Source organism: Zosterops lateralis, assembly GCF_965231275.1.
Source record: "Zosterops lateralis genome assembly, chromosome: 5".
Taxonomy (NCBI): domain Eukaryota; kingdom Metazoa; phylum Chordata; class Aves; order Passeriformes; family Zosteropidae; genus Zosterops; species Zosterops lateralis.
In genome coordinates this window covers 25480611-25497145 of record NC_139766.1, presented here as the reverse complement: position 1 = coordinate 25497145, position 16535 = coordinate 25480611, and the positions used below count along the sequence as shown (strand labels likewise).

The following is a 16535-nucleotide window of genomic DNA, read 5'->3' as shown; positions in this document are numbered from 1 at the left end:
GTAGTGTGTCTTTCTGTCAGGCATAGGTTCACACCATTAACCAGATTTGGAATCAAGGAGAATTTCCTTCCAAGTGGGCCTGGCAGGGAAAAGGAATCTTGGGATATTTCGGAAATGCATCTTGCCTGTCATTGTAGCTGGCGAGGATGTCAATGTTACAGTCAGTCTTTCTGTATGTCTGAGTTTTTTTAAATTTGAAAAATTTTACTTATGATTTTAGGTTTGTTGTTAAACACTTGGGCCATCTCTGAAGATTTTCTGTATAAAAAATTAAATCTGATGACCTAGGATCCATCTCCTATGAAATCAAAATGCCTTTTTGTTTGTACCTTCCCACTTTTTTATCTGCAGATTGAAAAAGATGCTTATTTTATTGTGTGATATAAGAGGACCAACAGAGCTCTATTACTATTATCCCTCTTCATTCTATTGGGTACAAGGACATATATCCTCTTGTGTCCACATTCTGGTTCTCCAGCACAAACTAGAAGAAGATGCTTGGTAAAATGAAATTAAGATGCATCCTCTCGTCTTTCATTTGTGCCTTTTTTTTCTGTATAAACCAGTTAGGAGGAAATGAATTATCGGAGCCTCCTGTACTTCAGGTGTGCCTTTCATGAACAGTCTTAGATTTTGCATCCTTCTGCAAATGCACAAGGTAGAGAGTATATTCTGCAATGGAATATATTTTTAAAATTTTTTGTCTTTTGTCTGCACAGTCAGAGTGTTTCCCCTGTTTTTAAAGAAAAATAAGTTTGGTAATGTTTAACTTTTAAATTACTTTCATTGAGGAGCTTTCAATTTGGTGTTTTAACCTGTCTATTAATCAAGATGATGAGAGAACATTAATAATCCCTACATGTGCTATAGCTTCATGAATTGAAGAATCCTGTGGTGAAAAGTTATTTGTATCTGTTACACAATCTTAATAGAAATTGATAGAATTCACTTCATATTGATTCCTTGCAGCTGATAAACATATTTGTCCCAGACCTCATGGTACGTTGTATGAAAAAAATGTTCCAAACTTGTTTTCTGTTTAGAATTGTATTTTCATGTTGGAAGACAGTTTTGAGGGCTTTTTGTTTTATTTGTTTTTCCTCCCTTTACATTTTTTATCTACCTTATATTATATCAAAAAGCACAGGTGGAGATTCCATTATGAACTAAATTTTTCAAGTTGATAATTCTAAAAAGTTATATGAAATAAGAGAGCCAAGTCATATATGATCCTTCACAAAATGAACAAACCAGAAATTTAATTATTCTAAATCTAAGAAAAGAATACCAGATATGCTCTTTTTTAGTTAAATAAATTAAATTGCACTAACAATGAACAGAGTTAATTAAATATGTAATTATTATGATTACTGTTTTTTAGTGAGAACTACAGTAATTGAAACAGATGTCTATGTTAACAGCATCGGTCCAGTTGACCCAATCAATATGGTAAGTTCTGATTATTGACAGAAAGCATCATCTGCATGTTGCTATGGGTTAATATTATGAAATAATTCTAATCTCATTGAAATAAGTTTCTTTATGTCTTACTGAGTATTCTTATGCTGTTGGATATGACTAGTTATTGCAGAGGTGCATTTAGTCTTTCTGTGTGAAATTGTTGCAATTTTAAAAATGCAGTTTTTCTTTTTAAAAAAGTGAGGTCACACAGAGTGCATTGCATCAGGTCCTTGTTTTAGTTTGTGTTGAACATTTCCACAGTCTTTGTGTATTCCTGGTTTATCTCTGGCTTGAGTTGATTTCCTGGAGCTACTCTTCAGAGCCTAAGAAAAGTAATATTTGACATAGCAGTTGTGAACAACTTTCAATTTTCAGTGAAGTGATCTATTGTTTGTTTGGTTTTTCTTCAAATTCATAGAAAGCAATTTTTTTTGCCTTTCTTTTTCCATTTAGTCTTATGTGCCCTTTTTAGTGTGTGTACATACATGACTGGTTTCTTAGAAGTTAAGAAATGCATCTCACCTAGTTTGTGGTACACCTGTTGAGATCTGACCTATCTGTTTAGTACCAACACTGAAGTAACAGTACTTATGAGGGAATTGAGAGTGTGAGATTTTCCTTGTTCTCTTAGGCTGTGCATTGTATGAAATGGTGGAGGCTGTAGAAAGGCCTTTTGGCATGACTTCTGCCCAGGACTAAGATAAAGACTTGCCCTCAGGGGATTTTGAGTTTATCTCCTTTACTTCCTCCCAGAATTTACTTTTACTTTACTTTACTTCCTCCTACAGAATTGCTGACAGTATTGAATTTGTGTGGCAGAGAAGATTTTTATTTGGAGGCTGGAGCATGCCAGTGCAGGGGGCTTCTGAGCATTTTCTGAGAATGCAGTAACTCTCTATTATTATTAAGGATCTTGTGGTTTAGATGTATTTCATCATGTGGGAGTGGAGAACAGTGACTTTCAGTGATTGGAAGCCAAGCAAGAAAAAACAGTGGTACTTAGATACTGTGTGAAAAGATGCACATCTGTGGCAAAGGATATTCATTCTAGTATAACCAGCTTAGGGTTGTCATTACCTGGGGCTGTGGCAGAGAAGTCCATGTCTCAGGGCAGGACTGTATGTAGTGAAATGTGTGACAGAGCGCAAGAGTGACAGAGTGGGGATAATTTTCCAGCTTCCATGTCAGGTGTAAGTGGTGTCTTTGTTTTTGTCTCTCTCCCATCTGCAGTCTCTCTGCAGTCTCTCTGTCCAATCCTCTTCTGAAGGAAATTACAGTGGAAGCAAACTGTGAGGATGTGTAAGGAGGATCTAGCAAGTAGTAGAGATTTCTTTTTCCAGTAGCTTGTGTAAGCTTTTTAGCCTGTGGCCAGTAGGTATTGCACATGCTGGAACTGAACATGAGAAATGCTTACAGCTTCAGTTTTCTAGTTTTAGAGAGCCAGCACATCTGGCTTTGCAGAATAACCATGCTCCATCTCCCATGCCCTCCTCTTGTCTCTGCAGCCACTGGGAAGTGTTCCAGCTATGGTTCAGCTAGGAACCATGGCCTCTCATGTGTCTACAGCTTCCTTCTGCTTACTCAGCCCAGGGCCTGGGAGTATCAGCCATGGAACTATTGCATGTAAGTTGTTTAGAGGTCTCCCCATGTCTGCTAGAGCTGTGCCAGAGCTGAGTGGTGATGTCCTTGCCATGCTGCCAGTAAAAGCCAGTTATAGTCCAAGGCAATGATTGGCATCCTACTGAAAAAGCATATTACTTACTAGAGAGAGGGATCCTAATAGTTAATAATAGATGTTTCTCTCCAACCTTCTGATTTTTCTTTAAAGAAAAAAAAAATGCATGCCACCAAAGGGTAATAAGGTAAATGTTACTAAGATATAGAACTTTAAAAATTATTCTATGTTTTTTAAAAATGGACAGAAAATTTAGCAATTTACTTAGTTATTTAGCAATTTAAATTATAGTCTAAAACTACCGTGGCCTTCATAAAAGGGCAATTGCCTTCACTGGGCTTGCACTTCAAGGACATGGCTTGTGTGAGCATCTAACCTCAGTATAGATATCAAACTTTTGTAAAAATAAGTAAAACTATATACTTGAAAATAATTTGATTAAGGTTTAAAAAAAAAAGTTTTTATTCTAGGAAACAACATTCTTAGCAAAAGAAATAATAACAAATTTTACCCTATAAGCTCATATTATGTGAATTGTTGATTTCATTAGGAAGGCACTTTTCCTGGAGTCAGTATTGTTTGAGATTTTTAACCAATAATCCAAAATTTGCTTCCTCTTCAAGGGCTGCCCTTAGCCCCTAATTTGATCACTTAATAAGAGAACATATTTTCTGTGATTTCCAATCCTCATTCAATTACTCATTTGCCAGATATGTTCACTCTGGCAAATGATGTCCTTTAACTATCAGGTTTGGATACAATACAGCATGATGTAGCAGGTTTTTTTTCTGATAGTGGTGCTGAAGCAGAATGACAAAGGAGTATGTTTGTCTGAAAGCTTTAGAGAACACATACTATGAAAGGAAACAGATTTGGTTTTTTAATTGTCTATTTTCCTCTTGCTATCTGATATACTTCCACTTTTGTAATTGAGGTCTATGCATGACATTCATTACAGCTTGTTTTTGAAGGCTGTTGTATTTTGGCTTTTACTATTTTTAGTAAGATCTACACAACATTTTAGATTCTATAGTCACTCCATGATTAAGATACGTTTTCCTAGAGCTTGTGATCCCTTCAGGCATCTGCATCCTGAGTAAACACTTGAAACAAGTGTCTGGATCAGTGGAGTATTTAAGCTTATAGTACTAAGTCTAGAGATTTTGAATATATCTTTTAGAGCTATTCTGTGCTATGCATTGTGCAACAGCCATTTAAATGCAGCTAACTGCCATTACATGCTACATTCAAGACTATCAGGGTATCAAGCCCAGCCAACACTGACTTGTTAAAGTAGGGTCCACTGCGACCAACCTGATCTCCTTCTATGACAAGCTGACTGGCTTAGTAGATGAGGGAAAGGCTGTGTTCTATCTAGACTTCAGTAAAATATTTGACACCGTCTCCCACAGCATCCTTCTGGAAAAACTGGCAGCTCATAGCTTGGATGAGTGGACTCTAGGATGGCTGGCTGGCTGGTCCCAGAGAGTTGTGGTGCAGGGAGCTCAATTCTGTTGGCAGTGTTAGCAGTGTTCCCCAGGATCAATAGTGGGGCAAGTTCTGTCTTCATTTATGATCTGGATGAGGGGATCAAGTGCACCCTCAGTAAATTTGCAGATGACACTAAGTTGAATGGGAGTGTTCATCTGTTTCAGGGTTGGAAGGGTCTGCAGAGAGACTTGGACAAACTTGATCAATTGGCCAAGGACAACTGCAGAAAGTTCAGTAGGGCTAAGTACTGGGTCTTGCACATGCAATGCTACAGGCTGAGGGAGGCGTGGCTTGGGGGCTGTTTAGCGGAAAGGGGCTTGGCAGTGCTGGTTGACAGCTGCTGAACATGAGCCAGTGTGTGCCCAGGTGCCATCCTGGCCTGTATCAGCAATAGTGTGGGCAGCATGACCAGGGCAGTGATGGTCCCCCTGTACTCGACACTGGTGGGGACTCAACTTGAGTGCTTCAGTTCAGGATCCCTTACTTTAAAAAGGACATTGGGATGCTGGAACCTGTCCAGCATCCAGGCTTATGGATGGCAGCGAGGCTTATGAAAGGTCTGGAAAACATGTCTTAGGAAGAATAGCTGAGGGATCTGGGTTTGTTTACTCTTGAGAGGCTTAGGACCTCATCACTCTCTAAAACTCCCTGAAACGAGGTTGTAGTGAGGTGGGGTCCAGTCTCTTCTACTGTGCCTAGAGTGAGAGGACATGAGGAACTGGCCTCAAGCTGAGACAGGTGATATTCAGATTGGATATTGAAAAATCTTATTCACTGTTTGGATGTTCAGGCATTGGAATAGGTTGTCTGGGAAGTGGTGGAATCACCATCAGCAGTCACCTGAAGCTGTTTAGGATGTGTCTGGATCAGATGCTGGGTGATGTGGTTTACTGATTTAGGAGCTACAGTTCTGGGTTGGTGGTGAGACTTCATAGTCTTGCAGCTCTCTTCCAACCTTGATAATTTGATGATTCTGAGTGCATTTTTATGAGCAAAATATTGATCCTCAGTAGCTCTGCAAAGGTCTAGGGATTTCTTTAGAGAGTTTAGGTATGCAGTGGGTATGTAGAACCTATTTTTACTATATGCTGAACACTATAAATTGAATATTAGGCTTTGACTGCCTTTCTTCTTCAAAATTAGGGCTAAGATGAAAAGCAACCTTTGTTTAGTGGTGATACAAGTAGTAGAGTCTGATATATGGTCCCAGTACAAAAATGCATGTTGATCCATGCTGTCTGCTGGCCTCATTAGCATTCTCTGTTCTGTATTCATCTCCCTGTGTATTGATATACATACAAAGTTTTTGTGCTACTGATGTCCCAAACTGTCCAGGGGAGAACCACCTCAGCACCACAGCTTTTGTGGCTAGACAAAGCTGTTCAAGAGCACAATTAAGTTGTCTGGGAGAGGGATGGCACAGCACTCCCCCAAGATATTTCTGCCTTCCTTTAACTAAGAGATGACCTTGTAATTTCTATTTGATCAAAACTCTTATGACAATAAAAGACTGAAATCACAAATGAGAGGGATTTTTTGAGAAGGAATGCAGGTGCAGCTCCTTAAGTAAGAAACAGAATTGGATCATTCTGTCAAAAATGAAGAACAAAGAGAAAAGTTTATTTTTTCCCTGTATTTGATGTATATTTACTGAAGTTTCATATAGTAAACAGTTAGAAAGAAGCATATTGTTTCTATAGACATGCACAGACATCATGACTGATAGACTAAAAACTAAAAGACCAGACCATCTGTATCTGTCTGTATAAAACAGAATACGTATATAAGTATAGAGGTTTACAGAAACAAAATGATGTTTTAAAATTTCTTTGCTTTTTAGTGAGTGTCTAAATCATGATTTAACACTTTGAAGCATTCTGATATCATTGCCATTTTAGCATGTTTGAGTGCTACTATTTTTTATTTCCTTTCCTATGGATGAGATGATGCTTTGTATTCCTTTTTTTGTGTTTATTATTGGAACTTGCTGTTAGAAGGCCCAATCTGAAAATTCCAGGATAAATTTTCCAGGATTGCACTTCACTAGATCAGTTCAGTTTCCTTGCTATTTTCCAACATTTCTCCTCTATGAACAATTTAGCTTTTTTTCACATGATTTTTGCTTACTAACCATTGTAGGCTACTCTGAATGCAGGTTGAAGCTGTACTTTGAAGCCTACTACTCTTATTTTTAACAAGAGAGCTAAAGCACTTTGCAAATCAGATACAGAGTATACAATACGCTACTTTGGTAGCCAGACTGCATGTCCTCGACTTGGTAGGATAGACTTTTTCTTGTCGTATTGTACCATTTATGACTTTATGTAGAATGTGCTGGTGGTGAATTTTAAGTATCCTTTGACTTCTAAATTCCAATTCATTCTCTAGTTGCAGTAACTAGCAGCAGATTTTTTTATTTTTTCAAGGTATCAATAAGATCAGTATCCTAATACAGATTGCTCAACATTATTGCACTTGTGGAGGATATTTTGTGGCCAGATGTGTCATTGCACTTCCTCTGCTGGTCACAAAGTTTGTATTGAGGATTTGAAGGTTTGCACTCTCAGTTTACAATGCAATTTAATTTACACAAAGTACACTAGAATATGAGTAATCATGACCTGAAAATACACTACCTGCAGGTACCCTGAAATTCAGTACTTAAAGATACACACTCTTTCCGTGCATTATTCTGTAAAATGACTTAAACTCTGATTTTGAATTATATTAAATGTGATACTGGATGATACTGGATTTAGCGCAGTCCTGATCCTGCAGATACCTCATCAGTTTACATGTGTGAACATTGACTTCACACATCACATTGACTTAAGGATTTAACAAACTCTATAGAAAAAAATCCAAAGTAGGAATTGTCTAAGAGGAAAGATATGATCTCTCTCTCTCTTCCTTCCTGTCTGTCTGTTATAGAGCTGTGTGTCTAAATGAACACAGTTCCATATGAGAAATCTAAACACAATAAATCAGCGCTATGCAAATGCTGCAATAATAGTAATATCTCAGGACTTAGAGAACACTGCATTATAGATCTTGTTATGGTTTGTGAAATGCACCTGAAGCTTATCCTGGAGGTTAGAATTGCTTTCATTTTTGAAGAAAACTGTTTTGAGGATAACCACTGTCTCTATGAGCTTTATACAGACTGACTGAAAGGAAAATCATGAGGGATGCGCTTTGTCCCATATTTGAGAATTTATGAAGTTTCCTAAAGGTTGTGTGGATTCAGTGTGTGAGCAATGGAAATTTTTGGAAAGCCAAGTATATGTACTTTATGCAAATTAGTTTAATTATCTTTCAAATGGCAGGAATTCTGTGATCAGTTTGTTCATAAAACAGGACAAAAGTACCAATGGGTTTTTGAATATTACCTGTTTCTTATTGTACAGTATCTTCTTTGAAAGAGGCTAGAATTATTTTCTTTATTTTCTTTTCCCAATGTACACTTTTATTTCAATTAGGGAAGATAGATTCTAGTGCCTGTTAGCACTGCAAGTGATCACAGTTAATTATGACTCTTTGAAATTGATGGATGCTGTTCATGTAGAGCAGCTGAGTAAATATTTTTTCAGTAGCCTTGAGCATTGTGGTTTTTTTGTGGAATATACTTAAAAGTCAAACCCCATATTTCTGCTAGCATTTCTTATGTTACCATCTCTAGAAAATGCATAACACTTCACAAGTACAGTTTCATGATTGGTCTCTCATTTTTTGGTGGATAAATCTGGTTCTTGCAGTTTAGTTACTGCTATTGGAAAACAGCTCTAAGCTTGTCTTGTTCAGGGAGAATTGGCCAAATACATGCAGTATTCTGCTCATACTGGGACAGCATAGCAGTTCCTTTGTTGGTCCCAATTCCTGTGATTATTTTGAAGGGAATGGTGAGGGTTGAGGGAAAATGCAGTTACTGTACTACTGACAAATGTTGCTGTAGCCTTCTGAAACCAAAGCAGAGAACAGACATCTTTGCAATCCTGACTTTAAACAGCATTCAGTATTTTTCCTGTTTTCAGCTGCAGTTTGTCAGTTGTCCCTTAAAAGGTATGAAGCCTGAAGGTTCCACACAAGTCACTAGGAAATTCTATGCTCTTTGCTGTAAAATATGGCCTAATTTCCATGTGTCCTATAATAGCAATGTTATTATGTAAGGCTGCAGTCTTTTTGTGTTGTGGTTAGTTCTTAAATCTTAGATTAGTTCACACTTTAGGAAATGCTGGTTTTGTATTGTACCATTCCATCACTTTAGCCACAGTTGGCATGGTTGCACTAATAATAATAATCAATATCGTAATAGTACTACTTTTACTACAACTACTGTTTATTTTTACTTCACTCCTCTGATTTCTGTAGAGTGTGCCAGCATACTGATTGAAAATCCTGTTTGTTTCATGTCAGTTCCATAGCATTCACAGCCAGAGCAATAACCAAACTGTCTCTGAAGTACCTGAGATTTCAGACATAAGTGCTCTGAAGTTGCACAGGGCTAATCTGTGATTCTGTAATTTGTTAAAGAAATGGCAGGAGTGCTGAGCTGTGAATGTGAATAGGGCTAGACAGCAATTCTGAAAGTGTTTCCTTTTTTTTTCTGTGGTCAGTCTGTCAGTGTGTTGTGATAAAGTCTCTATTTCTTGTGTTCCTAACACTTGATCTATTTAAGTATTGATGTGAATGTATTTCTTAAAGCTTTTCCTTTCTTGCTTCAACACAGTATGTCTTCCATGGTCACCTTATCTGCTCCTGCACTCAGTTCCTTCTTGGAAGTCTCATGCACAAATTAAGCCACCTTTCTGTTCAGTTGCCTGCTGTTCTGTGTCTCCTTTTGTCCAGTCTAAATTCTGAATTGTGTCACACATATGTGTTCACAGTTGTCTTGTTACCTCAATATGGCTGAATCACTGCTTTAAAACTTGAAAATTTTCATCTCTTATACATTCCCAGTTGCTGTGAATAATCATTATTCTATGCTATTTAGGACTGACATCTAAAAATTTTCTATGATGTGATGGATCATAGAACCAAGAGTAGGGTCTCAGTTTTAGTCTTGCAAATTCTGAATGCAAAGGGATTTTATATTTCTTTATTTTTTATCCCATCACATGAAACCTCTTGTCCAAATTCCCATTGCTATGCTAATGTATTTCTATAACCTTTCCAGCTGCAGCTTGGCTCCACTCATATAATCTAGAGATGTCCTATAGATAGAATTTTCCACTTTTTCTACTGACTTATCTCTTGCTCAAGTTCCTCTTTTGTCTTCTCTTTCATTGGATCTCACACAGAAATTGTTCCCTTTCACTTTCAAGGTACTTCAAAACCTGTCCTCAGCGATTTTTTTTTTTTTTTTTTTTTTTCCTCAAGAGGCCATTTCCTGCCTCAGATCTTGCTAGTTTCTGCTCCCATACTTTCAACTTTTTAGATCGGTTTCTCCCAAGCTGCCCTTTATGCTTGAAAGAAACTTCCTATAAATGTCTGCAAAGCTACTTCATTGTTTCTCATTTTGTTTCTGTTTAAACGTACTTTTCCTTTTGCTCATTTCCCATTTTTTCACCTCTATGAAGGTTGCAAAATATCAAAGAGAATTAAGCTTGTGTTGTGCTAAAGTTGCTATCTCTAATTATGCCCCCATTGGCTTTCCAAATCTTTTTTTTAAATTCAAGTCATAAGTTCCTTGCAGAGGTTATGTGTCTTGTATAAGCAATATTGAGCGCCTGCATAGTTAAGTTGCGTTCTGAGATGATCTAAACCAATACTTACTTTAGATGTAAGTATTACATATGCTTACTTACAATGTTAGTGTAAGTATTACACAGCCCTTCATTGATAAAGTAAAGATATTGACTAGTGCTAAAGCTAACCCAAACAGCAGTTTACTCTTTCTTTTCACCCCAAAGCAGCATAGACTACTTGTCTGCTCTGATGTATGGTTTATCGTTACTTCCTGTGCCCTAATATCCTCTACAAATAATTTCTGTCTTCTTCAGCTGTGCTGTGTCCCTTGTGTCTGCAGCTAAGACAAGATGCATTTAATTTTTTGTCTGTACCTCTAATCTCTGTGTTGGATATAAGAGAAATATATTGAAGAACATTACACACCTGCTCTTTGTTATTAATTCCTTATATGTCTGTCTATATGGACATAGGTACTGTGTATAGTCCATTCAGTTACGTGAATAATTCTGTTGGCCTAGAGTTGAACTGGGTTTTGGAGAAGAGAGGCAGAGGGTGTGCTTTGATTATTGCAATAGCTTGTAAGAGCTTGTTGCAATAGAGGCTGACCTCAGCAATGGCACTTATCAGAGGTTTTCATTAGCTGTGTACCAGCAAAGGTGCTGTAATTCACCGGCCCCTAAAAGGGCTGCTGTCAGGATCTGTGCTGACACTACAAAACATCATTCTCTCTTAAAAAGCCAGGCAGCTACAGATGGGTTTTTCTCCTCAAGGCACATGCTACAAGAATTTAACTTTACTGAGAGGGGAACAGTCTGGAAGCTTTGTCATGCAGCAGCACCTCCAAGCTGTTTACCAAGAAAGTAACCCTACCCCTTGAAGAGTGTTGCCTTGCTCCCTTGGCAGTAGGGGTAACTGCACTGACCAAGTAGCTATTAAGAAATGCAATATGCTTTTGCTAATAAGTGAATGCAACTTCACTGCCTGTTGATCTTGGCTTCCATTTTATTATGATTTTGCACGATTTTAAGTTCACTGAGTCTTTACATCTGGATCTTATTGAGACCACCATGGAGAATGCATGTTTAAAACACTTTTTCTTGGCCTATTTTGAAATGTGTCATTCACCAGCATACCGTAAATGCTGATTGAGATGTTGCCTTTTTGAATAACAGTAGTGTCTCTATTGTAGAGGTTTATCCCCAAAACAGGTTATGTTCTTGAGACCAGTAAGTACATAGAGGCTCCTTTTAGAAAGTTCTTGATGACTGTACATGCTCTTATATATTATATGTCTTGTACACTGTAGCAGATGATTGATGTTTGGAGCTGATTTGGGCCTCATCAACCAGAAAAAAATAAGGTATGCTGTATTTCATGTAGGGTCATGTATTTTACAGGGGTTATAGAGTAGAAACCAAGCCACAGATAAGTCTATTTGCCATCAGTGTTGGGATTTTGGACTATGGCAGGAAAACCATGTATATTAAAGACCAAACAGTAACTGTGCAATTAGTCATCCTTTGAAAACAGTTGCACAACACTGAATGGTGAAATAATCCCTTTGCTTATGAAGGGAAGCTACAAAACTGTGTATTGTTTGAGTACAGCTTTGTGGTTAAAGTTGTCTGTGAGTCCAATTTTGGCTAGAGTGTCTCTAATTACAGGAAGGTAAATGCCTCTGCTTAATTTAGAAAGTACAGTCAGTGGAGCTGATAAATCACTATTGACAATCTCTAAGACAAATCCTTAATGCATTTATTCATGGATTTTTGATATTTATGTATTTACATATGTTTGGTGGTTTGTTTTTATTTTTGTGGGGCATTTTTTGTTTAGCTAGGTTTTTTTGTTTCAGTTTTTTGTGTCTTTTGATTGTTGTTATTGGCTTTTTTTTCTTGTTTTGTTCTGAGTTCTCTAGTTCTTTCTAGAGTTTAATGGTTGTTCATGAGAGCTACTGGCTGAAATACTTAATTTTCTATTGAAAAGTAAATCAAAACTTTTTATATAATTTTTACCATGAGAATGTATATAGATTATGTATATAACTTATCTGCTTCCTCTCCTTATGCTCTCTTCAAATGACCAAAATCTAAGCTGATGAAATAAAAGCAGAGATGTTTTTTTGAAGTACTTTAGTTATTTTTCTAGCTAATCTTTTCACTATTGGAAAGATTTTAATGACAGTTTGTAATCTACAAAACGTTGAAATAAGTCTTGCCTTTTATGCCTATTGTTATTTGCATCTGTCAATTTGCATGTTCAAAATAAGGACTAGATTAGCACAGATGCCAAATTGTGATGTGAAGAGTGGGATGTTTTTCTGAATTGCGACTATGTAGGTCTTGCTGTACTCCCTTACCTTCTGTAGATATGATTTGTTGTATTTCCACTTACCCTGGGCATATGTTCTCAAATCATCCTCCAGTGTGATTATCTGTACAATTATAGCAATCTGACTGATTAAAAAAACTCTAGAAGCAGACATTGTGCACTTCTGTTCACTGCATTTCCTGCAGCCCTCACCTCTTCCATGGCAGCAGTATCATTAATGTAATATTCCATGTACATGTCAGAAATGCTGTGGTTTGTTGGATCTATTAGGTTTCACCCTAAGGTCGGTAAGTTCAGATTGCTTTAGAGAGCAAACTAAAATGGTTTACTAAAACAAGAAATTTTACTTTTGCTTTGGTCTCAGCCATGGGCATTAAGTTCTGAAACCATTGTTAGCCCTGAAGCAGCTCAAAAAGATCTCTTTAAAAGGCTTTTAAAGTAACCTACCAGGGACAGTAGCCGTAATTTCAACATTTTTTTAAGAGAGGTTATACATCAAGGATAGGTTAAGTACTTTAATAAATTACTTTATAGCCCCTTATTGATGTCCAAAGAAATTTGGGTGAGGGAAAAGGTAAAGGTTACAAGTGTTTATTGGAAGCACCCTGGGAAGATGAAGATAAATTGGCTATTGCTCAATGCTTGATTTTGTGCTTACTTCTTAGGAAAGCATGTGGTTACTGGCTTTGTCTGTTTGACCTTTTTTGGTTTTAAAATCTTTTAATCAGAAAAATAAATTTATATTTAATATTAATTCACATCTCTTCTCGTGGAAACATATAGATTGGTAGAATACTTTCCTTAGTTTCCTCTTCTTAATTTTTTTTTCTGAAAAATTTCCTGCCTCACTGATGTTAAATTCCAGTTTAAGGAATTAGAATCCTGAGTAAAATGATAAAATAAGTGGCCAAAGTGAAGTCATGTCAACTTGTTAGTTGAACTGCTTAGAAAGCCTCCATATGAAACAGATTTCAGAATGTGCCACTACAGGAACCTTGAGGTGCCCTTCAGACAAAATTTTGTATCAGAAAGAAAAGCTGGAGTGGGTTTCTGAACAAAGATGAAATGATAGGAATATGTTTTTGTTAATTTTCTATGAAATTCACTGGGCATTAGCTGCACAGTAGGTCTGCAGTGTGCAACAATTTTTTTTTAGTTCTGAGTTTGATTTTGGTCTCTTACTTGATTTTCTGTTTGGCCTTATGAAACTAAGCCACTTTCTCCTGTTCTCAAAAAAAAAAAAAAAAAAAAAAAAAAAAAAAAAAAAAAAAAGTGCTGCATTTAACAAAATCCAGCGAACAGTTTAGCTACTTGTTACTTGCCTTCTCCACTTTTTTTTTCTTTTCTTTTCTTTCTTTCTTTATTTATTTATTTTAATTTATTTATTTATTGTGGAAAATCACTTTTTGGACTGTCAGGAAAAATATCCAAGAATTCTTTTTTCTTCTTTGCTAGATTTTTTCCTATCCTTATTGTTATTATATTGGAATTTGTGTGATGCAGTTTATAATAATTATATTATAATATTATAATCAATATACATTATATATATAATATTATTATAAGCAATTATGTTAGATGATATCTGCCTCTCTTTTTTCACAGCTTTCCATTAAAAAAAAAGATAATCCATTGACCTATTTTCAAGTCTGACTGTAATTCAACTGTTCATGACAATGAAACATATTAAGGATTCTATTTATCCCCCTTCAGTAGCTGTTCCTGCTTTGTTTGAAGTAATTGTTTTTATATATTAAATGACTTTCACTCAAGCTATGGATCTGTTTGTCAATAGTCACAGTTTGTGCCCTGCCTGGCCCTTTAACGGTAATCTCTGATTAGTCACACTGTTCCCAGCCTTTGGAATTTATTACAACCTTTTAGAGAGGAAAAAGATGGAGGAGGATTGAAGTTATCTGTAAATAGTTAGGCAGGTGGAACTTCACACCAGCTGTGAAAAAAAGTACTCAGCAATTTAATCAAATGCCACATATGAGCCAATATGTGCCATTGTTCTTGAACCCTGTGAGGCTTAATATGAATAAACATGCATTCTGCCATGGCTGTGACTAATGTAGCCATAGATGAATTCCACTTTTATTCTGCATGGCTATTTCATCATTAGTTTAATTAGAAAGAGAGAGTAGTAAAGCATTTTTTATGGTAGCACAGTGACATTAAATGGTGAATTTCATGAAAGACTAGTAGAAGTCATAGGAGTGTTAATTTTAGATTTTGTAAGAAAACAAGGAAATCAAAACAGTTGGCTAGAAAGATTTGTTGCACTAAAAGAATATTGTATAAATCTTGTTGCTATTGTGCTAGCAAGCAAACTCTGAAAAAAAAGATAGGGCTTTTATTAATCTTTTTTAGAAATAAAATACTCTCAGAAAAGACAGTATGGTGGTTTTTCTACCTAATTTTTAACAAATTGTATAGACCCAGATTTCCCCTTCTTAAAAGGAAGTAGGAAGTATTTTGGGCTAAAGATGTGATCCCATGTAAGATGCATTTTATGAAGAATATGTGCCACCTCAGGATGTATTGTGGACCCTCAAAGACAGAGAGGTCTCAGGGAGGCATAGCATAAATAGATATGCTGAAGAAGTAGGTAGTAATGCCACCAAGGCAGATGGTTGAAGTGGAATAAGTGTTGATCAGTGAAATCAGAGCACTGTCTCTGAGTCCCTGGGTGAGCAGGGTGAGCTGCTGCTGCCACCCACCATGAGGTTGCAAGTCCGTGTCTTTCAAGTGGGATGAATGGTAGGATTATGCCTGTAGTTGGCTGATTCCAGAGGGAGAGGGAGGGGTGTGTCTGAGTGCAGAAGCGCAAACTTATAAATGGAGGACAAGGCTCTTCGGGTGTGTTACAAGAGGTTAGCACTTGGATCTCATTTAACATTCAGCAAGACACTTGGAAACAAGCAGTTATTAATTTTCTGATGTTAAATGATTGTGTACTGGGTCATTTTTGAACAGTTGTACCATGAAGAATTGTTCTGGGTGTTGGTTTTTTTTTTTTTTTTTTTTTTTTTTTTTTTTTTTTTTTTTGTTTCTCAAACCTTTTCTAAACGCCTCCTCTAATACACGCATGCTCATTTCATCTGGGATAGAATTAATTTTTTTCTTCATAGCTGGCACAGTGCTGCTGTTTGGATTTAACAGGATACAAAGTTGGACATTTAATACTGAAAGGTAAAAGAATACATACATCTGAGGTCACTGAGGCCATTCCCTTGTTTTTTGTGTTCAAAATAATCTTCCTTTTTAAATCTAATGTATTAGGGTGGTTGGTATGCTATGACAAGCTGTGTTTTCTTGCTTGGGTGGATTTGACTATAATGGTTTTGATACTTTATTTTCTCAACCCAGGCATTGCTACTGTGAAGTAGCTTCTTAGAGTAGCACCTTCAAACTTCAAACTCAGACAGTCTTCAGTTTCTCTACATTTCATCATGTCGATTTCACTCACTTCTTTTGTTTTTCTCCTATTTGTACTGTAAAGGCAACTTATAAATCTTTGTTCATTCTGTTCCATTAAAGCCCATTAAAACTCTTCCCTGGTACACTGCCTTGGGCTCTGCTTTATACTAAAGCAAGACGTTTCATTTTCAGTTGTAACTACTACAAATGAGCACAAAAAAAAAAAAAAAAAAAAAAAAAAAAAAAAAAAAAAAGCAAGCTGAATTTTAAGGTTAAACAGTTCCAGGGTTTTCACATGTATCTGGAATTCTGTTTACAGGGAAAAAAAAGATCAAGGACTTGTTTTGACCTGCAGAATCTTCCTCTGATGGCAGTGACTCTCAAGAAATATGCAGAGCTTTAGAACAAAGTCACTTTAAAAGTGCATTCTTTATAGTCTTTTTGTTCTGTCTCTCCTCTATTTGCC

The 16535-nt window shown here is 36.6% G+C and overlaps 1 protein-coding gene across 1 annotated transcript in view; it reads left to right on the top strand.

Annotated features, from left to right (window-relative positions):
* The window catches only part of GABRG1 (gamma-aminobutyric acid type A receptor subunit gamma1), a gene marked incomplete at both ends in the record, with an annotated part of 53346 nt that overhangs the window by 22219 nt on the left and 14592 nt on the right, over positions 1-16535 (top strand). The window contains one exon of the mRNA XM_083860797.1: positions 1382-1449. Coding sequence (XP_083716923.1) covers positions 1382-1449 — 68 coding nt within the window. The remainder of the gene's footprint in view (positions 1-1381; positions 1450-16535) is intronic.